The sequence below is a fragment of the Xiphophorus hellerii genome, chromosome 5 (genome assembly GCF_003331165.1).
Source record: "Xiphophorus hellerii strain 12219 chromosome 5, Xiphophorus_hellerii-4.1, whole genome shotgun sequence".
Taxonomy (NCBI): Eukaryota; Metazoa; Chordata; class Actinopteri; order Cyprinodontiformes; family Poeciliidae; genus Xiphophorus; species Xiphophorus hellerii.
This window is the reverse complement of record NC_045676.1, coordinates 10,296,408-10,320,812: the sequence shown is the minus strand read 5'-3', so window position 1 is coordinate 10,320,812 and position 24,405 is coordinate 10,296,408. Positions and strand designations below refer to the sequence as shown.

The 24,405-nt window shown below is 39.8% G+C and overlaps 2 protein-coding genes across 4 annotated transcripts in view; one reads left to right on the top strand and one right to left on the bottom strand.

Annotated features, from left to right (window-relative positions):
• The first annotated feature begins 113 nt into the window (after positions 1 to 113).
• Positions 114 to 9,411, top strand: cd7al (cd7 antigen-like). Its single transcript, XM_032562861.1, has 5 exons — positions 114 to 1,649; positions 3,186 to 3,539; positions 5,897 to 6,256; positions 8,550 to 8,659; positions 9,099 to 9,411. Exons 1-5 carry the CDS (start codon positions 1,589 to 1,591, stop codon positions 9,291 to 9,293), a joined length of 1,080 nt encoding a protein of 359 aa, XP_032418752.1. The 5' UTR covers positions 114 to 1,588; the 3' UTR covers positions 9,294 to 9,411.
• A 7,385-nt stretch (positions 9,412 to 16,796) lies between these two features.
• The window catches only part of tnrc6c2 (trinucleotide repeat containing adaptor 6C2), a 50,292-nt gene continuing 42,683 nt past the window's right edge, over positions 16,797 to 24,405 (bottom strand). For 2 of the 3 annotated variants that reach the window (XM_032562168.1, XM_032562169.1), the window contains 6 exons: positions 23,796 to 23,987; positions 22,506 to 22,655; positions 21,404 to 21,619; positions 20,141 to 20,214; positions 19,884 to 20,023; positions 17,932 to 18,283 (listed from right to left, as the gene is read on the bottom strand). In XM_032562168.1, coding sequence (XP_032418059.1) covers positions 17,932 to 18,283; positions 19,884 to 20,023; positions 20,141 to 20,214; positions 21,404 to 21,619; positions 22,506 to 22,655; positions 23,796 to 23,987 — 1,124 coding nt within the window. Of the gene's footprint in view, positions 18,284 to 19,883; positions 20,024 to 20,140; positions 20,215 to 21,403; positions 21,620 to 22,505; positions 22,656 to 23,795; positions 23,988 to 24,405 lie in introns of all 3 variants that reach the window. The other variant, XM_032562167.1, reaches the window with a different exon arrangement.

Genomic DNA, 24,405 nt, shown 5'->3' with positions numbered 1-24,405 from the left:
GTGAATAAAATTGTGAGTTTGGTTGTAGCCTTGGTGAACTGAATTTAGATGCAGATCTTGAGAGTGAACTTGCACAACACAGAATCTGATGTGTTGTGCAATACCAGAGCTTGAGCTTTGTCCCCATTCTTGAAGGGAAAATGCTGTACTAAACTTTTACTGTGAAACTGTTACTTTGCATGAAAACTTTCAAACTGGCTCTGGGGTTTGTTACCTTTTTGAAGTCCTTTCCATTTATCTATGCAAGCAACACTGCTAAGATAAGTTGATTCAGAGAATAATGCCTTACATTATGATCAGTAAACACATAAATACTGTGTTTACTGCCATCAATGTAAACTAATGTGTGGATCTTTATCATAATTAAGCTTTTTATTTCTCATTCCATAGAAGCAAGTCAGTCAAGTGAAGCAGCCACAGCGGTTACTGATGTAATGAGTGTGTTCTAGTTGGACAACACCATCAGTGCCAGAACAGTGAGCTGTTTCCCCTAACAACTCTGTGACCTGAAGGAATTGCTCAACAAGAGAGACAGGAAAATATTGAGTAGTATATGAAAACAACTTCAAGACAAAATTAGATTGTTGTGGAAGACATCCTGCCTGGTTTTGGGACCCACCAACATCTGGAAAAAGCAGGCAACACTTGTTCTTTGATTTCTTCTATGCATTCAACAAAATTCAGCTTGGTTTATTAAGTCAAAGACTCCTGAAGACACAGGTGGAGGCCTGTCTGTACTCTAACTACTCCTGTTCACTCTGTACACCTCAGACTTTCAGTATAAGACAGAGCCCTTCATCAACAGAAATAACTCAGAAGACATCAGGTGTATCAGAAATAAAAAAAAAACTGCATACAGAGATGATGGAAACAATCATCTTGACTTCAATAGAAACAAAATAAAGGAAATGATTGCAGATTTCAGGTGAAAACAACTGTCAAGTACTAGTTATTTTTAGTTGTCAAGTGCTAGTGTGTTCACCTAACACACTGGACTGACAATGCAACAGTGAAGCCAACAAGAAGGGACAGAGAAGAATGTACTTCTACATATTTGGATGTTTGTGTGAGTGTAAAAGTCTTCATGTTTTGACAGATATGGGGTGAATGCACCATGATGCAACTTATCACTGAGAAACAGCTGAAAACATCCTGTTCACAGATGGGCAGTCAGCATTGTTTCCTCTGGAATATTCAAATAATTAACACAATGGTTTTGGAAGAAGTTGATGCAAATTTTAAAGAATTGTGCACAAATTTATGGGAAGATAAGTGAAATCACTTTAAACAATAAGGCCTGATCATGTCCGGTATCCCTTAATATTTTTCTTTCCAATTTCTGACAGTCACTGGATTATTGTTAAGATATTTGGTTTGACAGAAGCTATATTGTGTGTGTTAGTGTGTGCTTCCTCTTGCACAGGCCTTGAGGTTAGAAGGTGGAGCTACATTGGGTTCTTCTTGGTTTCATTTACGGTTACCCAAACTTTTGTCATATCAGTCTGAATCGTCGGCATGTAGCCTGTGTTGTAATGGTTTGCATCATTGTCTTTCTTCAGCATCGATTTTAGTATCAGTGGCATTGAAAATGACTGGGATCCGGTACCTGGCTTGTCTGTGGACTGCGGTCATCACTCTTACTGGTTTTGGTAAGTTTGGTTCTGCTTTTCAAGTTCAAGGTGTACTCATTCAAGAAACTTTCTTTTTAATGTGAAATAACATAATGTCGGGAGATTGAATATGGACGTGGTGGGAAATGAGAAAAACACAACGAGGGGTTAATTTTTCTTTCTGACCTTTAAAATTGATTCAAAGTTCTTTTGATATAAAATAACAAAATGTAAGTGCATTTTGGTAACTCCTCTAATACGCCAACAAAGCACAAACCTTAGTTGTAAATTCAAAAACACCATCCAATGTTTTTAAATTAATTGCTGAACCTTCAGCTATAATGCACATTATTTAATATAAAAATGTATGAAATTTGGCAAGTGTGTGGAAGTAATGGGGGGGAACAAAACTAGAAAAACACATGCAGATACGTATAAGTTGGAGGAAAAACAAACCAGTGCTTCAGCTCCCATTTCAGATGTTGGGTTAGAGTTGTGGGTTTACATCCCTGGCTTTCCCTAACAGACTAACGTGAGCAAGAACACAGAAAAGGTTTTTCGCTTTGATCAAACATTTACTTTACTACTGCCTCTCTGCGCTTTGAGGGCTCACTGACCCAGAAAAAGACACAGTTGAACAGAGAATACAATGACAGCATGATCAGCTTTAACATTTTGTTTTTATCTAGTAGATAGCTTTTCATGTCTTATTATGTATGTATGTATGTAAATACTCCAATACTAACCATTTCAATCAATATTTGTGCAATGATGTTTTTTTTAATTCTCGCAAATAATGGATCAACGACGAGAACTTACTTATTTACTCATTTGGACATGAAAAATGGAATTTAAATTTTTTATGTCCACTGAAAAAAACCTAGACACAAAAAAACAATAATTTCCTTGAAATTGAACTTTGGTAAAAAAAATTTTATATTACATTTTGATTATTTTTTTTTTTTTCAATTAAACTTGAGACACGCATACTGTTCAGGGTCAAATTGACCCGCTGATTAAAATCATGACAAATGAGTCATGCAGAGAGTATTTATGTTTTCCTCCACTTCTGCTGAGTGTCACTCAGTGTGGGTGGAGTTTGCCCACGGGAACAGAAAAAATTCCCGTCAAAAGTTGTAAGAACACCTGCTTTCTCGCAGTTTCCTAGTGAAGTAAAGAGAATAGTGAGAAAGTGGGTTCGTGTGCGTACACATGCGCATGTATGGGTGCGGTGGGGTGTGTGTGGTGAAATATGGTTCATAGCTGCAAGGAAACATACAGAATTGGACTTTTTTTTTTAAAAAAAAAATCTTTTTTACCCTTCAACTTGACTGCCGGGTCAAATTGACCCGAACCGTATCCATGTAAAAAGTAGACGCAAGGGGGGGTTGCAAATGTGTAAAATGAATAAATTTTCAATTTATATGTAGAGTGCACCTATTAAGCCAAATAGAAAAAGTTTCATGCAAAAAAAATTTAAAAATACTTCCAAGTATTTTTTTTTTAAAATGTAACATTAAAACGGGTCAATTTGACCCGCAACATAACATTGTGGCGCTTTATGGGATTTTTCAGTTTTTTGCGGTGATGTTTCGTTCGTGGAGCGGCTGGAGGGAGAGTCGGTGGTCGTCCACTGCCACATGAAGCCGAGGGGCCAGCCACCCTTCGGCCTCTACCTGAAGCGCAGCTGGCTCCGTCCCGTAGACGTCTTCTTCAAGTACACCAAGAACGACGCCTCCGTCAACGAGTCCTTCAAAGGCCGAGTGAGCGTCAGCGGGGACCCGAGCAGTTACTCCGCCAACGTGACCATCTCCCAGCTCAGGGCCGCCGACACAGACCGCTACACCTGCGAGTTCATGGTGGAGAGAATGGGCGCAGAGGATGAAAAGATCCAAGGCAACACCGAAATCTTCCTCCAAGTCAGCCCTGGTGAGTCTCTTTTCTCTTTCTCTCTCTCTCGCGTTTCTTCGCACACAGCTTGGGGACAGGAAGTAGTGGGGAAGTGAAACCTCCAGAGAAACCACCCGGCTTTCCTCTTCTCCCAGATGGACAGTCGCAGGGGTGTACACAGGCCTTTGAAGGGGCAAGGGCTCCTGGAGTTTTTATGTCGGACAATTAAACTATTCTGATCCATGAAATATAAAATAACATGGAGTCAAACACTAAGATAAAATAGTTCATTTTATATATTTTCTTATCTGTTTTAACAAGAGATTTTTCCAAACAAAAACAGCAAAACCCAAGAGATTTTCAAGTTTTTTTAAATGTTATCATAAATGATTACAAACATGTCCAACCTCCAAATACCTGACTCAAACTGCTGAACTTTGCTGTTGTTACTGCAAGAGGTACATTTCTTCTTAGTCATTTTTATTTGAATAAGGGAAGAAAAAGCTTTGAATATTTGTACAACTACTAAGGTAAGAGCTGTGAAAACGATCCTTGACCACCAGTGTGCATGTTGGTGCCGTGCCAGTTGTGCAAAAATGTCTTTGACACACATAGGAGCTTGTATCAGGTTTTAAGTGGTTGGTGACTGTTTAAAGTATAGATGATATTAAAACAAAACTCTGGGTTTTATATAAATCTAAACAAACTAATAATATTTAGGGACATATGATGTGAGTTTTCATTTTTCTAGTTTCATTTCCTCACATCAGAGACCACACAAGCTCTGAAAGTGACTGATCAGTATTATTATTATTAAGACATAAGTAAAGACAGTCTTCTCTTCCTCTTCAGAAACAATTAGATAGCTGATCATATTGATAACATCATTACCTTTCGAATGTTACTTAGTCATGCCTCTTATTGTTTTAGGGTTATCTCATGTAAAATGACGCCATCACATTCTGAACCAAATTCTCACATGAACGAGTTCTTGTTCATTCACCAATCGTTTTAAAAAAGAAACTTCTGAAAAACATACAGATGACAAAGTGGATATAATGGAGTATTAAATATGTCATCATAGCTTTTGGGTCAAAGTATCTGTTTAATTGGACACCTTGGTCTTGGTATAAAACCATCCAGCTTTGCTCTACATCAGTTAAATGGCCACATGTCAGCGGAGCGACAAACATGATAAAGATCTAGTAATCAACAGCAAACGGTCTGATCTTTAACGTATCAGAAAAATATACTAAGACTAAAATGTCTCCAGCCTATAAGAGATCTGGGATAATGACCAAAGGTAGGAACATACAGACAAACATAAATATTTAATCACCTTTTTAATAATATTTCTGATGTGCCAAAAGTGCAAACTTCCCCAACATGACTATGATTGTAAAAGAAATAGAAACAGAAATAGAAATATTCTTCATTGTCCTGCAGTTGTACCAGCAGCAAGGTGAAAGGTTAATGGAAGTATGCAGATTCACACAAAGGTAAGCAGGTTTAACAAAACTATGCATCTATGTAGGGTGATTTAAAAAATTTACCAAATATGAACTCGCACTTTACTCAAGTTCTGCTCTACTGGCCTCCAGTCATTCCTGTCTTTGTAAAAAAAAAAATTTAAATGTCTCAATCTGGTGGTTTCAGTTTCTGTCTGACACATGTTATTAGCTAATACTTGTGTACTTAGAGCCAAAGTCATCTTAAAAGTGGACTTGTTTTGGTCTAAGTGTCAAAGAGACAGTTTCTGTATTTCTGTATAGAAACACTGCTCACTGGAGAGCGGTGTGCAAACTGGGACCGTTTCAGTTTTCGCTGGTCAAATGCAGCATTGTTTTAAACCTGGACACATGCAGAACGTCTACATGTGGAACTAACGTGCAAAACTCTAAACTCCACCACCACAGTGGACCATAGTGTCAGAGTAAGAGGACTCCACATTTTCACTAACTTCTGCTAATTGGAAAAATTATAGTTTCTCATTCAGTTACTGTGACAAATAGGTTAAATAGGTTAGCGTTCAACCAACCCCAAAATGTCGTGGGAGTCTAGTCACACAATAACATCACAGTCTTACTCAAGTATGCATAAACAACACTGACCATTTCCAAGTGGGTTTAACAAAACCAAAATCTCCCTTAAGTTATTTACTTTCCACTTCCTGTAATGCCTGAACACATCAACAAAATCCAACTATTTTCTGAAAATGTTAACGTCTCATGTTCACCTTTGACTGAAGTATGTTTCCCGAAAATGTAATGAACCGTGTTTTTGTGTACTCCCCCCCTATAAATCATTATGAGAGACATTAGACTCCATATGATCATCTTCTTTAAGTGACCACGTCCCCGATGTTGCATCCATTTAATTCCCTTTTCTCCCTGGAGATGCTCCGAGCTCCGGGGACCTGGACCTGATCCAGACCTGCACCGGAGACTCCGCTGTGCTTCCGTGTTTCACCCCAAATAGCGAAGGCTTGGCTGTGGAAGGCGTGGTTCTGAACAGGCAAAGGGGCCGAGCCCCCGTGGAGGTGGCCTACCACTCTCAAAGGCGCCACACTTCCCTGTTCCCCACTGAGAGAGTCCAGCTGTCGTCTGCGCCCGGACCGGGCGGCATCACCTTCAATGTGACGCTGCTGCAGCTCCAGTCTGAGGACAGCGCCCTCTACAGCTGCCAGCTGCTCCTGCGCGGCAGGCCCGACAGCAGCACCAGTCTTAAGGGTCAAGTGTTCTTTATTTCCGTCCAAGGTGGGTGACATCACCGACTGAGCCGGTTACCGTCTAAACGGGCTGCAAAATGTGACCGAATGTCCGCAGGCTCCGATCTCAACATGTCAGGATGCTTCTGGCTTCAACTAACACACCTGTTGATTTACCAAATGCTCTCCAAGTGTATCCACTGCCTCAACTCAGCTCCTTTCACTTGTTTCATTTGTGCAGCCTTGCTGAAAATATGTGAAATCAAGAACACAAATTGGAAACAAACACATCATTCATCAGCTTCGCGCTTAACCTTGGTTAAGGAAGCGCCCCTGCAAAATTACAGCAACTCAGTCACAAAAAAACATGAATTAACATGTATATGCATATATTTTTTTATATCTGTTCTTTTTTTCCCCAGGAATGCAACAGAAACTCTACAGCAACAAAATTAGTTTTATTTTCTTTGTTCTCTTTATGCTTCCAATTTGTTCTTGACAAGGAATTCCTAAAACTATTTCTGGTGTTAGGATTTTGGCTGTGGAAATGTTGAGGAAAACTGTGGTTCTATCATCTCCATCTGGATGTTTGCACATCAAAAATAAAGAACTAATTTTGCTCAGTGAGCCCAGTTTATCAGCAGGGGCCACGTGGAGACACAGCAGGACCGCAAGTTTCATTACCACTTATAATTTTTCTAATTTTTCAACAAACTAACAGAAACCTTGACATTTTATCTGTTGGTATGAAACCACTCAGTTTGAAGTTTCTAACCAGGTGAACTTCTACCTGTTCAGGTGCGATATTTTAGCTATGCGTCTCTCGCATGTGAGGCCAGTAAGCTAACTGGACCTTTACTTTGGAGGTACATTTTAGTTGCCAAGACAAGAAGACGTCTGTTGTAAAAAAAAAACATTCGTAAAGTTGTTCCTCTTGTGTTGTTTTTTTTATCTGCGAATTAGGATGATTAAGTAATTTCGGCTGGACTTTTGTGTTCTGTTTTCTTATTAAGCTGATTATTTAGTTCCCTAAAAAAAAAAAAAAAAAAAAAACAAGTAAGAAGGATTTTTGTCAACAACATCTTTTAAGCTAATAAGGCTCTTTGTGACCTTTCATGTGTAAACCCTGGATATTAATCTAAAAAAACCCCTGGACTTATTCTAAAAAAAAACAACTGTTTGAGTTTGAGTGAGGTTTCAAACCACAATGTCTATCTCATGAAAACATTTGACCATGACTAAAAAAAAAACCTGAAAATAATGCCTCAATTGCTCAACAGGAAATATGCCCACAATGACACTTCAGCCAGGCTAACAGTTTATCTACATATTTCATAAGTTATTTAATGCAGATCACTAAATACAGGGGTGGTTGTAAATACAGGTAAATTGAATTGTGTCAGAATAATAATATTTAATAAAAACAATCAATGTACAATTTCAGTTTTTGCATTAAGATAATGAAATGGAATAGCTAAAATGAATTTTCAGAGAGTATCAGTTCTTCAGATTCATTAGATCTATTTTTCTTATTAGTTTAGAAACCATTCACTTTCTTTACATCAGTTCCCATCAATAGCAACATTCGATTGTAGTGATTCATGTTTTTTTTGTTTTGTTTTGTTTTTTGTTATTTAAAAACCCAAAAACAGAAATTAAATTGTGGTTCATTGAAAGATTTTCTTGAGTAGATGTTTGGCAAAATTACATAAATAATCTTTTAAAAATTTTTTTACAAGGTTGTGTAAGATTTGTGGCTCTAAACGAGTCTAATTTACCTGGACTGAGGGAAAACATGTCTCTTTGCAGATGACAGATATTTCACGTAATGTTTTCATGCAACTTCCACCTCGTAGTCCTAAAAGGCTGAAATGTGCAAAAGCTTGGGAGTGTGAATACTTTTACAAGGTGCTGTAAATGTTTTCAGTGTTGCTTCTTTTTTTGGGACAAAGAATAAATGTGCAGAAATCGTCCATTACATTTTCACTCAACCAGCTGACAGGTATTAGAATCTGGTTGTAAAAAAAAAAACATTCGTAAAGTTGTTCCTCTTGTGTTGTTTTTTTTATCTCCTAACAGATGAACATCTCTTGATTATATCTGGGTTTCTAAGAACGGTTTTGCTCTTAATCTTTTCATCTTTAATACTTCTGCTCTTAACAATGGCTGCTTTCCCCTCCATCAGAAATGACAACACATTCAAACTGCAGCCCGTGCAGGAAGGAAATCTGCGGTTTCTGCTTCTTGGCCGTCATAGATGGGCTGTTATTGCACTCCTTTTGTTATCACGTGTTATCTCAAACTATCAATTGTATTTATCGTCTGTGTGCGTGTTTCTGCAGGTGATAGGTGTGGCTGCTCCAGCTACCCCACGCTGCTCTACGCCTTGTCAGGAGCTGCTGGCATCCTCTTCCTCCTCCTGCTCCTCGTTGGATGTGTGGTGGCGCGTAAAGTGAGTGGTCTTGTAGGTTTTGTTCCGCTTCTTTGACGCTGCGCTCAAATGGGGAGGGGGGCCTACAATCAGCACCTGCAAGCCGAGAGCGTGCCAGAGGAGTTCCTCTCCAGCTCGCCACAAAAACCGCAGCAGTTTCATATGTTTTGCTGCAAGTTGTCAGCATGTTTTTCTTAAAGTTGAGCACCAACAGAAATTGGACTGCAGTCATTATATTTGTTGATTCTTAGGGTTACTAAAAAAACACAAAAAAAGTGTCTGTTTCCCACCTTTTGCTGTGGGATTTAAGGGAGTTTCGGGGCTAACAGCAACAGACGCTGTCTGGGTTGAGGAATGACAAACTTTGATTTTAACACAGGAAATCGAGCTTTCGTATTTACGTCGTTTGCTCAGCTCACTGATTTTGTTTTTTTCCTGTCTCGTCTCGATGGTATTTCAGGGTAAAACCCGCCAGGATATCAAGACACACTCTCAGGCGCCCATCTACGAGGAGATGATCGGGATGCAGTCTCCCAGCCGAAAGCTGACCGAGTCCTCCGAGTACAAAAACTGCCCGGTGAAGAGGGCCAGCCCTGGAAACCATTATGAAAGCCCGAGTGGGGCTCTCTTTCCCCGGAGGGATTCTGAGAAATGACGTGTTAGATCAGAATAGGATGACCCAAAACTTTCTGAGATTCGCAGAACTCTTTCACATCTGTTTATTGACTATCAGAAAATATATTTTTGTGGCCTTTCAAACAAGAAAAAAAAAAGCACATTCCCCTTTTGCCAAATGTGGCAAATGTTTTAGAAATAGAAAAATATTATGTGGGCCAAAGAGACAAAACTGTTTTTCTTGTAACATTTGGAATAAAACCAATGCACTATTTCAGGAAATAAACCCAAGAACATCACTCACTCACTGAGTGTGCTGTGGTGGCGCGGTGGTAAAGCACCTCCCACGTATGAAGGCCTTGGTCCTCAATGCGGTCGTCGCAGGTTCGAGTTGCAGCCTGATGACTTTTGCCTCATCACTATCCACCTTCATGTCTAATAAAGGCTGTTTAAAAAAAACATAACTCCCTCAAACAAACACAGTGTTAGTCTAGAGATGATTTCTTCTTTAGGAGCTGGATGACCCAGTGCAGTTGATGGAAGAATAAATTCAGCTTCTTATCCGATGATCCCGAGGAAGAACTGCAACTCTTTTAGCTGATCCTGTTTGGGTCAGCCAAGAGACCAGTTCAGCACTGAATGCCTAAAAAAAAACAACCCAAAACTTGAAAGGTGTTGGAGTGGCCTAGTCAAAGTCTACTCTTGAATCTAATTGGGATGATAGGGAATGATCCATAATAGGCTGTTTCTGTGGCTGAATTATAATATCACTCCTAAGAACAGCTGGCAGAGTGATGTAAAAGATTCTTTGCCAGTTATTGCAAACATTTCATGTTTATGTCGACACAGTCAAGTTTTATATTTAGGGGATATTTACTTTTCCCCTCTTAATATTGAATGAAATTACTGTTAGACAACTATATGTATATATATATATATTATCTAGTCAGTTTATCTTTTGATGATGTGAAACATTTACAGGTAAAATAAATATTTTAATCTAAATACTTTTTATTGGACTGTATATATATAAAACAACTCAATGTCATTCCTTCATAGTTTGTTTTTCTTGTATTTCATTAAAATTGTTTAAACTAAAAGTTCAAACTTGTGGGATTTCATTTTCATTTGTTGTCACACCTCCCCACCAGGACCCACCACACCTAGAAACGCTTGATGACACGAGGTGGAAAAACGGGTGTCCACCCAGATCAGGCTGCAGGGTCAGTTTAGTTCAGTTCATAGTATTTATGCATAACCCGTATCGAATTGCAAAAATTTTGGAACTGCACTTTTATTTCCAATAAAAACCAATCTTATCTCAACAGAAAATATTAGGTACAACACAAAGTATTTGTTTGTTTATTAAGTTTTTTAAAGCAAATATGACCACATCTATCTAAAACGTGACTTTAACTCAAAAGTTGACTGGTGTAAGAAAATCTCTGAATCTGCTTAATTATTTATTAAAAGTATTTAAATATGACAAGTGCTTTTAAAGAAAGAGTGACTCAAATCCTGTTATTGCTGAAAATGGACAAATTTTTATATCTTTTCTTGTAGATCCAAAACTTAAGGCTTTGGCATGTTTGCTTTATTAAAAGTAAAGCATTCAACAAATTACACATACAGTTCCTAAAATATAATATTTTGGTCCACATGACAGAAAATGTGGAACACCACTGACTGGAGACATTTCACAATAAAACCAGAACAAACTTGAAAATGGTCAAAAACCTTTCCACAGCACTGTGATATATAAAATAATTTTTAAAATACTGCTCACAGTTTTTTAAGAAAAGGACAAGACAACGAGTAACAGACGAGAAAATGTGTATTTTATTAATATAGTCTGAAAGAAGCTCCATAATTCATGGAAACATTGTTTTTTTTTCCAATGCATGTTTTTTTAACAATCACATTCTATGAGGAGAGAAAAAAAGAACAACATTAAAAGCCACAACTTTGCATTAAATGTACAGACATTTTTCCGTAATGCTTTTTTTTTTTCCCCCAAAGTGAAGAGAAAGGCAAAGGCAAAGTCCCCACAGCCCACCCTGACCCTCCCACCTCTCCCTAAAAAACAGACAGCCTTAAAAGTCATGGGCTTTTTTTCAGTACAACCCACAGTGCTTTAGCAGAAAGATAAGCGCTCATTGGTTAAGGATTACACAGCATGATGACGCAATGTAACGTTTTGCTTAAACATTAGGTAAAGATGGGGCTTTGGGGGGGCAGGAGATGAAAGACACGAGAAAAAAATAAACAAACAAACAAAAACCCCAAAATATCAAACCCCGAAGCCCAGAGTCTTGGTTGACCATCACCTGCAGTACATCTGCCGGTGATTGGACGAGTCCCTCCCACTTGTGCATAGATCAGAATCCTTTTACAACCAGCTTCATCCCTCCACTTAAAAACCACCTGTTACATGGGAGGAAACGCCATCTTAGTCACAGGAACAAACATGTTCTACAATAGACAGGAAATTATTAAAAGAAGAAGAAAAAAAATGGCTTGCACGATGCTCCCGAAAAAACTGAATGGAAAATAAAAAGACATGAAAGAAAAAAAAAAAAAATCCATTTTGTAAATTTTTTTTTTAAACAAACAACTGATCATTGTTCCAATGTAAAGCAATTTCTACTTGGATTTCACGTGTAAAGCGCTCCACTTTTCGCAAAGGAAAAAAAAAAACAACTGATTCTCAGTCTTATTTGGTAAACATGTAACTTCTAAAAAACTTTTTTTTTTTTTCTTTTGTGGTTTGAACTAATAAAACTTTAGTGATTGCTTGGAGTAGAATAGTTGTCAGTTCCTTTAGTTTTTCACCACACTACCATTAAAACGCAGAACTGATGAGGTTTGGATCTGGAACCCTGGCCTTCCTGAGACAAAAAAAATCCACATCTTTTCTTTTTTTTTTTTTTTGTTTGTTTTTTTTCTAACAAGTGTGCAAGAAAGTGAGCGAACCGCGTCGCGGTATTACAGGAAACATCAAATCACAACTCAATACACGTACAGAGAGATAGTCACCAAAAAGAGAACTTAACTATTTTCTTTTTTAAATACGACACAAACACTGATCGATCCCAGAGTTTTGAAGTAGCGTCAAACCTTCGTTCCGCAAGATTTTCATGTCCGTATTTGATGGAAGATTAGCTTCGTCCTTTTGAAGAACATTCCTGTTGTAGAGTCCTGTTTTCTTGAGCTTCAGACAAATGACATGCTTGTAAACGACAGGTGGCTTTTTGCAAAAACAAAGAAAAGATAGGCACCTCTGAAATGAGTCGTAACAAACTCGCCTCCCATGCTTTATCCCTTTACATTTCTCTGACAAGTTCACTTCTGGATTACTAGTCCTACAGCTATCTATGGCCACAATTAACTTGTTTCCTTCTTCCTTTTTTTTTTTAATCTCCATTTTTTTTTAAAAGGTTTTATAATTTTTTTTTTAAACATTTTCCTTTTTGTGTTTTTTGCTACATTTTTTTTACGTAACTGAAACGAAATGGTGCAATACTCCACGATAATCCTCAGATGGGATTATCTCACAATAAAAGCCACTATAAGGTAGATAATTTTTACAGATAGAACGGGGGAGGAGCAAAAGAGAAAAAAAATAAAAGTCCTTGAGTAAACATGTACACGTGAATTGTCACCATCGCCCCTTTGCCCTTAGACGCGTTTACCTACGATTAGCTGAGCAAGGGGTAGAAGACACTCAGTGCAACATTAGAAGATAATCAGAATGAATTAGACCAAAAAAAAAAAAAACACAAAACATAACAGAGTTGAACATAACAGCAGGCCATGTGCCGAGTACACAGTTTTTAGAGCACACATTCATACGAACATCTGAGATGAGTTTTCTTTTCCAAATCTGTAACCTAATGCAATACATATCTGATATTCTCTAAAAAAAAAAAAAAAAAGCCCATATATGTACCTGTCAGCTGGACAGAAAAAAAAAATTAAAATGACTGACTTCACATTGTTATTGGCGCTCCATGATTCAAGTATTTAGTTAAATAACTTTTTTTGTGGTTTTGATATGTCTGCGATTTAACAACAGGGTAAAATATGCAACTTAGCAGGTGCTTCGGGTCGGGCTTTTTAAAAAATAGGCAAATCGTACACACACACACACACAAACACAAAGCGTGCTGTGGTACGCCTCCGAAACCAGAACGTGCATATCTAACTCCATAGAAGAAAGACATCGCTTTCAATCAATCAAGTATCAACTTCCACTCCAAACCCTTTCCTTTCTATCCCTTATTTGCGGGGAAAATACATATTGCTCTTTATCGGCTTTAATAAACCAGGACCACAAAAGACTCGGAGTTTACGATCCAAGAAGTTTGAAGAGGTGATACCGCATGTTGGAATATATATTTATAAATATATGTGTGTGTGTGTGTATGCATACAGTTGCGGTTCTTGCATCTATGGTCTCGCCCCTCCATCTGTTGCCTCCCGACCAATTAAAATGCAGGAAATGATCCGAGTCTTGCCTGTCCTCAGCACCAACAGGGAATGCCTGCTCAACACATAATGGTCCACGCAGAAAACCTGCCAAGGTGACAACTGATAGATTTAGACGACTTAATCTGGTCCTCAGATTCCCCGTTTCTATTGCCGCCCTGGGCAGCTGCCCATACCTAAAACCGCCACCGTGTACATAATTGGGAATACATTAGCTGTGGTATCTAGAGAGCTGTGGAGAGGAGAGGCTCTCGGTGCTGGTGCAGCATGGGAAAGCCCCGTCGCTGTCGGGGTTCTCCGGTCAGTACAGAACGCTGGGAGCTCCTCGGCTGTCTGAGCTTAGATCAAGGCAGTTACAGAAACAGGCAATAGTGATTTTTGCTTGTGTGCTGCAGGACTCCAAGTCCTGAAAGGTAGCCTTTTCTTATTTCTTAATTTCAAATCATTTTTAAGAGATTTTTTTTTGTTATTTTCTTAAGACTGTACCTCTTGAAGGGTGCCTCCCTCTTCCTGTAGCTGCAGAGGAAGAGACAGCGAGGCTGAGGCCTGAAGCCATCTGTGTGTGTGTGTGTGTGAGTGTGTCGGCATGTGTGTGGAAATGTACAGTTCAGTGGGGGCCCCGCTTTGAGCGGGACACAAACACGAGATAAATACAGCATCCACAAAACGGCGCCCCGGCCGATGCGTCCACCCCTTCAGGATGGCGGCGGTGGAGGCTGGCGACCCGGATACGTTTCAGCTAGAAGTGCAGAGCTTTAACATATCATAGATTTTCTTCTCTTTTTTTTTAAACCATTTAGATTTTTTAAGCATTTTTTTAAAGATTTTTATGTCAAACTTCATAAAAATGACGTTAAAATGCAATTTTTTCATTTTTGGTTTTTAAAAAAATATGTACCCGGGATTACCCATCATCAACTGTGCACTGTAGCAAACTGGAGCCCCTAAACTGAGTAAAGATTTTTCTCCTTAGCATGAGGCCTTCCCCGAAAATAAAACAAACATAAAAAAAAAAAGACACATTTAAAAACAAATGTCTCAGAGGATGAAGGGAGGGGATGCTGCCACTCTTGTGCTGCTCCTGCCTTCTGCACCCTCTGCAAAAGCTCCTCCAATACAGGTTAGAGATACAGTATGACACAGCTAATTCATATTGGCACAAAACATTGGCAACTTTCATGTGCACTAATAGCATTACTGGAGGCGTCAGCTCTAGGTTTTATATATATATATATATATATATATATATATATATATATATATATATATATATATATATATATATATATATATATATGTATGTATGTATGTACATATATATACGGAGAGCTGCGTCTCATACTTGCAAACATCAACTCCCCTACCCTGAGTTTCGGCTGGACGGACGTCTCCAGCACGGAGAGAGAAGATCGACGGAGGCGGCAGCCAGTTTGACGTGTCGACAGGGAGCTCAACGGGGGGAGAAAGAAAAAATACTTTTGGCTCCCCTTCCCCCCCTCCGCCTCTTTTCTAGTATTCTTTTTGCATAGAAATGTATAGGAGGGTCAGTTGGTCAGGGGAGAGCTACTGGGTCTGGTTGAGGATGAGGATGAGGAGGAGGTTACAGGGTAGCAGCCGGGCAGAGGGTGAGAGGCAGCAGCTCGGAGCGGCACACACCTGCATCCCCCGCGTCTGAGATTACCTTAACTTTTACACGTCGAGATTACTACCTGGAAGTACTAACGAATACTGTTGAAAACAAAAAGCACGAGCAGTTCAACACAATCATTAACGGTCTGTAGTATTGATCCTCGTTTTGCATTCAATACACAGGATGAGCGTACAGAGGCACCTCTGACCAAAGTGTTTCTGCATTTGAACAGTGAAGGGCTAGTTCAGCAGCCAGGTATCGTGTAGACCACTGCATGTAGACTAATCATAAAACAAACACACACACATTAAACAAAAACAAAGGTCTTCTCCAAACGATACAAAGTACACTGGCAAAAAATTCCAGGAATATGACTCTTACATCTTCCAGCTAAAGTGATCTTTGTGTAAAAGGACTGAGAGGCAGAGGAGACGGCGGGACGACCCCCGCTTCCTGCTCCCAGTTGGAGATGTGTGGCAGAGAGAGAGAAAGAGAGAGAGAGAGCGAGAGCCGTGATTGGCCAGTCTTTGAGGAGCCCAGGAGGAGGTTAGGGTTAGGCACTCAGTGGACACACACCCCACACACCCCCTGTATCCCGGATCCACTCCGCTCCTTCCCGAATGACAGCTGGAGTCTCGTGCCTCCGGACCAGAACAAGGCTAATGATTTTGGAGTAACAGTGATATTCACTTTAAAAAAAGTTCAGTTTTTCTTGTCCCCCCCCTCCCCCCACTACCATTTCTTCGCCTCAGAGTCAGTCGCGCTTCCCTTCATCCTGCTACCGGAGGAACGGCGGCCGCCACGTTTCTATGGAATCAATACAGTACGCGGAGGAGCAGGAGGTTTGCAAAGTTTCTGCTGCTCTCTCTCAGTTTTTTTTTCTTCTTGATTTATTGGATTGCAGTTGAAGTGATTTGCTCTTCATAAGTGCTATGCTCAAACCCTTTGAATTTATAAAAGTCTTAAGTCTCTTCTGTTTGTACAGTACCAAACGCAAGGAACACTCGTAGGTCTACTGCATTAGGAACCGCCACCCCCTCCACCTCTAATTTGGTATTGTGCCAAGACAACCAGAAGCGTCCAATCCCGCTGCGGTTTCAGTCTGTGTTGGGTGTGGCTGTGGCGAGCAGAGAGGAAGTGTGCATCATTCTACAGTTCTTTCAGTACAGTTTGCAGCTCTTCCTCCTCCTTCCTCTTTGCTTTAGAGTTTTTTTTTCTTTTATACCCCCAACAGCTTTGCAGGGATTGGAGGCCTGGAAAGGAATCAATTGTTTTGTTTCTCAAAAAGTAGGGGGTGGGAGGGTTTTGAAGTTCCAAAGTCTTTTGCTGAAATCAGCAACAATCATAAAAGAAAACAAAAACAAACAAAAAAACCCCGACTCTGTATGGAGCATGGACGGAAGAAAGGTTGATGGTGTATATTGCACAATGTAACTGTCACATCGAAGTAAAACTGAGGAGTTTTTTTTTTTGTTTGTCCTCTGAAAAAGAAAAAGAAAAAAAAAAAAAATCGGCAGATCGGCGACAAACAGAGCAAATAAAAGATTCGACAAAAGCACCAGTAAGCGACTGGAGTCCAGGCTTCAGGTGATGATTAGATCCAACCGGACGTCACGCGTGCAGCAAGGTTCACGGCTTTAATCTTCTCGCAGCTTATATCTTGTGATAAATGACAACAAGAGAGGAAAATAAGAATCGGCGGGGTTTGACACGTAAAAAGTCTACAGCTTGTGCAAACCCTACGTTTGAGACGAGTTCAAGGATCTGAGCAGATGATTGGTAGTGCCAGTCAGGCGGTCCGGAGCTCTTCGCCGCCTCCTGGACCGCTCATTGGCTCAGAGGTGAACTGTGCAAGATTTCAGCTAATTCTTCACTTACAAAAAAAAAAAACACAAAAATAAGAATAAAATCAGGTGGCTTGGGAAGGTCCTGGGCCAGAGAGCACTTAAGGCTAATATTAGTGCTGAGAAACAAAACAAGTAAAGGTCTTTGAACAACATCATTGGCCATGGATACGCTGGGAATGGTTGGTTTCAGTGTTATTTTGGGAGGATTTTCATTTGTTTGTTCATAAAAAAAAAGTCTCAGGTGGCAGCTTTGATTGCTTCTTCTAAAAACACTTTGCGCAAAATGTTGTGTATACTTCTGGAAAAACTGGAGGGGGGGGGAGGGGAACACCTACAAGGGTTTTTTGTTGTGACCAATTCCAGTTTTAGATGCTGAAACTGAAATCCAGTTTGTTTCTGGAAAATACTAAACGGAGACAAAAAAATAAAAATAGATTAATGAAACAGAAAGAGGACCGGGGTAAAGCAGAGGCATCGGGGGTCTGCAGTCTTTGTCAGGGACCCTCAGCTTTCTGATTTACAATTCACAGTTTGAAACAGTTTCACTTGATACTGATTATCGCCACATGATTTGCTTGGGTTTTGCTCTTGCTCATTTCAACCATTTTTTTTTTTTTGTTTTTTCTGTTTTGGACTTTTCTTTCGCTTCTGATCCGATCCCCCGCCAGCAGCTGACACAAGAGGGCGCTGATTGGGTATCGTTGCGTCGCCCACTACATGGACTCTCCACTCAGCAGATCTCCAGGCAGCAGGGTGTTAATGGGGGTGGGGCTCCCGATCACGCGGGCGTCCTCTCCGTTGGGCGGCCCCCACAGGCTGGAGTACTGGGGGACTCCGCCCCACAGCAGGTCGCTCCCGCTGGCCTTGCTCCCACCGCCGCCGCCACTGCTCCACTGGCCAATCGAGTGGGACTGGGAGTTCCCGCCCATCCGATTTTGATTGCTTCCTGGGTTGGCGTGCCAGCTCGTGGTGGTTGCCCCCAGCGACTGGCCTTGTGCAAAGAAGCGGTTGACGTCCTCCTCCCCGGCGAACTCTGCCAGGATGGTGGTGTTTCCAAGCACACACCTTCCAGCACAAAAACATCAAATTACTAGTCGACATAGAAACATTAAAAAGTACGATGGAGTATTAGTGACGCTAAGAAAATTAGAAAGATAAAATTCAGAGAATAATGTCATAACATTACCAGAATAAAGTTGAAATAATATGAGAATTGTAGTCATAATATAACGTCTTTATTCTCATGTCATTTCAACTTGATTCCTGATTGATTTTGCAGTAATAGTTGTTTAATTTCCTGGACAACTACAAATAGAATGATTTTTCTTGAGAACTAAACAACTAGAGTGGGTCTTTTCTTTAATTTCCAAAGTGTGGGCTGTTACAAAATTCACTTGTATGAAAGTGCACCTGATAGCAGCATGACTTCCCTCCTGCTCCTCTTTCATGTGACTGTCACTAACAGAAATATTAATGCCTGGTCAGAATCGAAAAGATGAAGTGCTTCAAACATGGGAAAACACCAAGATGACAGCAACAACATGAGGTTTCCCTCAAGTCTTCCCTATTTTCTTTTCTCTGTTCCAGCAGCTTGACTCATTCAGAAAACATGCAGTGGGAATAGTGAGGCGAGTGAATTTCCCCGTTTTACAGAAGTTTTCCAAAAACCATATACAGCCACTGAACTGTTTCACATTTTGTCACATTACAACCACATGCTTTAATGTATTTAATTGGGTTTGTTTGACAGAATAACACAACGCAACACACAATTCTGAACTGTTTTCAAACACACTAAAAATATATTCATATCCTCCTGAGTGAATATTTTGTCAAATCACTCTGTATCTTTTGGGAGTTATTCCTCTACCAGCTTCCTAAACATAAGGATATATATTTTTGCAAATTCTTTGAAAAACTATCTCAACCTCATCAGATTGGGTGGAAAGCATCTATGAAGATAATTTTCACATCTTGCCAAATGTTCTCAATGGGATCTAAGTTTGGACTTTGACTGAGCCACTCTAACGTAAATATTCTTAGATGTGTGTATGTTTATGGTGATTATCCTAAACATGTCAGCCTTTAACTGGTTTTCTGTCAGGGAAGAGTTGTATTTAGCTTCCCAGCAACTCACAGCTGCTGCCACTACCACATTTCGCTGTGAGGATGATGCTTTAATGTCAGAAAGCATTCTGCCTGCAAAAAAGTTGGATTTTAATTCTATCTGACCAGAGAATCTTTGCTGTGTCCCCTATAGAAACTGTGGATTTTTTTCCAAAGCAGTAGAGCTTTTATTAAGGCTAGATTTATTGAGTGTTGACAGATTCTTCAACCTGACCAGAGGATCTGCAGCTCCTCCAGAGTTACCATGGAGGTCTTGAACAACTTTCTGATTTATGCTCTCTGAACTCTGAAGGGTGCAAGAGTAAATGGGCCACAACTATGCACTGTTATATGTTCATCTGTAACATAAAATCCCCCAAAACGCATCGAATTTCAAAGTTGTGACAAAAAAAATGTTAAAGTACTTTAAATTGAGGAAATGTACATCCTCTCTCCCGTCCCTGTTCTATCTGCCTTCCTGCTATCTGAGACAGGAAGTTGTAACAGAGTGGCTCTCAGTGACCTCCAATGCTATCGCTGCAGACTGAAGGAAGCTTACATGTGCAGGGATTTCTGGGCCTTGGCGGCCTCGTCCTTGGAGCTGTAGCGCACCACAGCGTTCCCCTGAGTCAGGTTGAGATGGAATGTGATCAGGGGACCGTGCTGCATGCACAGGGTCCTCAGGGTTGAACCATCGATCTGACACACACAAGAAAACAAAACAACAAAAAAAAGAGGATTTCATTCCAGATATTTCAGTTAGTTTACAGCTCTACCTAAGATGAATCATTTTAGGATGTAAGAACAGAAACGTACCTGTGGGGTGAGATTTCTCAACACCAGCCAGCTGCTGGTCCTGCTGGCGCTGTCTGTGCTCCACGTGGTTCCCTCTGCGACAGAAACACTCAGTTCTTCAACTGCAGCTACTCGGAGAGCATTTTAGTAGAAATTAATTGGTTTCAACATTAAGCATATGTGCAGATTTTTCGTGAAGGCTGCTTAAGGTCAAATAAACTGTGATATACTTCACTGCGCAGCTCCTGTCTGCGCTACAAAAACACAAAAAATAAAAATAAAAGCAGGTTTTTCTATTTCCTGCATGACACTAGATGTTTTGTGTCACAGCAAGGTCACACATACGGAGGTGGTAAACCCCAAAATGTCAGTTTAACAGGGTGTGTTCTGCTGACATTTTGAAAGCGAGTGATGTGAGAACTGCACCTGTGAACACAGCCTCCACCTCCTCAGTGGAGGATGAGCTGGATGGGTGTGAAACAGATCAAACAGAACATGATTTATGCTGATATCTCTGCTGACGAGTTTGAAGGAAATCTGCTGAAACTGAGCTGACTTCTCTTCAGAAGTTGAAGAAAAACACAACCATGAAGCACTTATAATTGCGTACAACAATGAGATAAACACCGAGATTTAACAGCATTATTATTGTTGTGTACAAATTCACCACAGTTCTTTCACTAATTGTAGTAGTAATATGTAGTAACTCCAACCAACACATACAAAATGCTTCTGTATCATATTTTATCTGTCGGGGAAAGTAACGGATCACACGGTGTGTTTTTATAGCTGGAAAGGATTCAGTGAGTGTTTGATTAATTTTTCCACAGTAAAGTATATTTGCTTAAAGCTCTTATTGTGAAGGTCTGAATGGAGGGGCCATCTCAGTTCATTTGTTAAGTAAAAGATAGAAATTAGACCAATAGCTTTACTCCCCCCATTATTCTGGCTTTTTTTAAAACAATTTTTTTTTACCAAATATAAGCAGACTAAAATGCCCCTACAGTATTAGGCAAATAATAATACAATATATCACTATGGTAACCATTAAAAACAGTAACAGCAAAGGTAGTTTGTGAAGCTAAAATTATTAGTATCATTATATTTGACAGGTATCAATGTAACACAATTTAGAGCTGTAGACTGCATGAAAAAACATCAGAAAATGAATAAAAAAGAAAGGAAGACCTCTGCTAGCAAACATTTCAAAGTTTAGTTTAATTTATATGCTGATCGATGCATGCATGTGATGGGAGTTTAGTGTAAATGACACTTTGAGCTCACCAGAGGCGTAAGTGGCACTCCAGCCTTGAGCCAGTCCCAACGAGCTGCCACCCCACGTGGAGGAGGGCTTGGTGTTGGTGAGACCAGGTGGGGGCCGGGACGGGGCCGTGGTGTTGCGCGGGCCCTGAGGAACCTTCCACAACTCATGGGACAGAGAGGCTTGGCTCTGAGCAATGGGCCCCGGGGACCAGGTAGACTTCATTTCAGTCAGTTTACCTTTACATTCACATAAAAAAACATGAAGAAAAGGAGAATAGAGTTAAGCATAGAGGGAAAACCAAGCCAGGTTAGCTGCTACATGTTATGCTTGATATTTAGAACTGGAACTCAAAAAGCAAAATAAACCTCCTCTAATGAAATATTAAATAGCAAAAATGTGTTTGTATTCTTCTAAAATTTTGAAAAAAAAAAACCTCTGATTTTTAGAAAGGTTCATGCAATATAAAATGCAAGCATGTGCTGCTTCACTTAAAAACACTCAAACTTCTACAACAAAGATACTGTAATCTCACAGGGGGAACTTGCACTTGGTTTCACAGACAGAAAATTTAAAAACAGGTAAGCAAAAATAAAAGTGAAGAGAGAAACCCACAAATTGTTTTCACACACAGAACACACTAGATAGGGGTGCGGTCCTGATGCAGGGACTGGATGGGTGAGGCCTGTTTTGTGGTTTTTGGTCTGCAGCACAGATTGTTCACAATCACATCAAGGATGTTGTCTGACTTTTTTTTTTTTTTTACTGGTATAAGTAAGAAGAAACACACAAGTTAGGTTTTGGGAAAGGCTTAGATGTCTACTGGATGAATACCTGAGCTCTCTCCATCACTGGACAACAGACTGAAAGAGCTAGATAAGTCACTGATTGGCCAATCACTGCTGGTCGGAGGCAGAGAGCCATTTCCCAGTGGAGAAACTGGGGAAGTGGCTACGTTATTGTGGAGACCGTGGTGTTGTGAGCAAAGACAGACAACAGAAACAAGATTTTAAAGAAAGTTAAAACAAAAGAAAATAATTCATGATGCACATGATATGGAGGTCTGAGATGTAATGGAGGTAACAGAAGGACAGAGTCACTGATGATTGTGGCTTTGCTCTATACCTCCGTTTCTGTCCCGCAGCAGGTAGCGGTTGACATCATGGATGTTTGTGTTGATGGTGGGACCGCTGGGGACGCTACCAGGGGTCATGTTGGGGTCATTCTCAGGGTCAATATTCTGAAGGCCCTTCCATGGCACACCTGGGCAGAACTCTGAGGAATAACAATCATTGATGAGGATAAATAAAGAGTTTACATAAACAATTATATATTTTTTGATAACACTGACTGCTCTAATGGCTTTTTACAACAAGCTAAAGAAGTCTAAAGATGTCAACTCTGTAATAATTTTAAATTAAAATCCATCATTGCTTTCTCACAAACATACCCTGTTTTCAATATTAATAATGTATAACTGTAATGTATCACTCATTGCTGAAGGATAGAAAAACATGTTTTTCAACTTTTTGAAAAAGCTCTTTTAGTTTCAAGAATAATAGTTCTTAAAAACAAATCAAAATCAGAATCTTTCCAGTTGGTCACATCTATTTTTTTTTTTTCAATCATAATTATAAAGTAAATAAAAATACTATTTTGGTAACCAGGGCAAAAAGAACAAAAAAAACAAACACTGACACAGGAGGCTGAATTCTGGTTACATCACTATTTAGCTTTTAAAGAAATGATTTGAAGAAACATCGGTGGAAAGTTCAACAGTTTTTTTCTTTGGCTAATGTCACTGGAGTATTTTCTGTGAGGTCTGACCTGGTGATTCTTTTGCATTCTTATAGAGCTAGTAGCATTTATTTACACTAATATTTACAGCCTGACTAAAGTAGAAATCTTTCATTTTTATCAGATTTTCAGGTTTTGACCTGGCAACCGGGTCAACGATCAGAGAAGATCAAAGCAAAAACGGCTGGTTTTTGTTTGCTTGTCGAGTGACTGTTGCAACATTATGTTCAGTCACGTAAACAAGCTTCCTTTCCTGTGTGCGTGTCAGTGGTGGTTGGGGTTGCTGAGGTTTTGCTACAGAAGTCCAACCTGTTGAAGGCCCTCCTCACCACTTTGTATTTCCCTGCCTCCGAAGAGTTGTGGTTTTGACTGAGGGGCTTAAGCGTTGCTCACAGTTTGCAGTTCTACTCTGCAGCTGCAGGTTCCACTGAGGACATTTGCCATGTCATGAACTAAACTGCATATTGTTAAAGGATCCGGATATGATTAGTTTCGCTTTCGCCAACAGTCACATAATTGATGATCAGCTTTTGTTTCAGAAGCAACTCAAAAATGTAACTGAAAAAAAAAAAATCTAAGTAATCATCACAAAGTTTTAAATGTGTGTGCACTCCTCACCTGGAGGCCAGTTAATGTTGGCCCCATTTGAGATCTTTTCATTGGGGCTCTTGCCTTGGCCCCAGTTGTCAGGAGGCACCAGGGGGCTGCTGGGGGACTCTGAGTTAGAGATTAGATTGTAAGGGCTGTACGAGTCCTCCAGCTGGGGGGGCTTCCCTGGAGGTCCAAGGGTAGAGGCAGCAGATATGGCACCTGAAAGGAAAGTAAGTACAGAGGAAGATAAGTTTTCATACCACTAAATTAAAATTTGAGCTTCACGAAAGGAATTCACAAAACTCAGTCAAATGACCACATCTAAAAGTAAAAATTCTAATTTCTTTTAATCTACATATCTTTTGTATCAGATAGATGCACAATAATGTACACATATTGCCCTGCAAAGCTGTTATACAACTGATGCATTAAGAGTGCAAAACAATCTCAGATTGGAAATTCCTTAAAATAATTGAAATTTTCAGTAATTTGTTGCTCTAAATTGCAGAAGACTGTGCAGCAAACTAGGCAAGCATTTAAATATGTCTGAATATAATCGGAAAATAACCAGAAATCCATACCCATTAAACATTTTCACATTTTGCCACATAAAATCATCAATGCATTTAATTAGGAT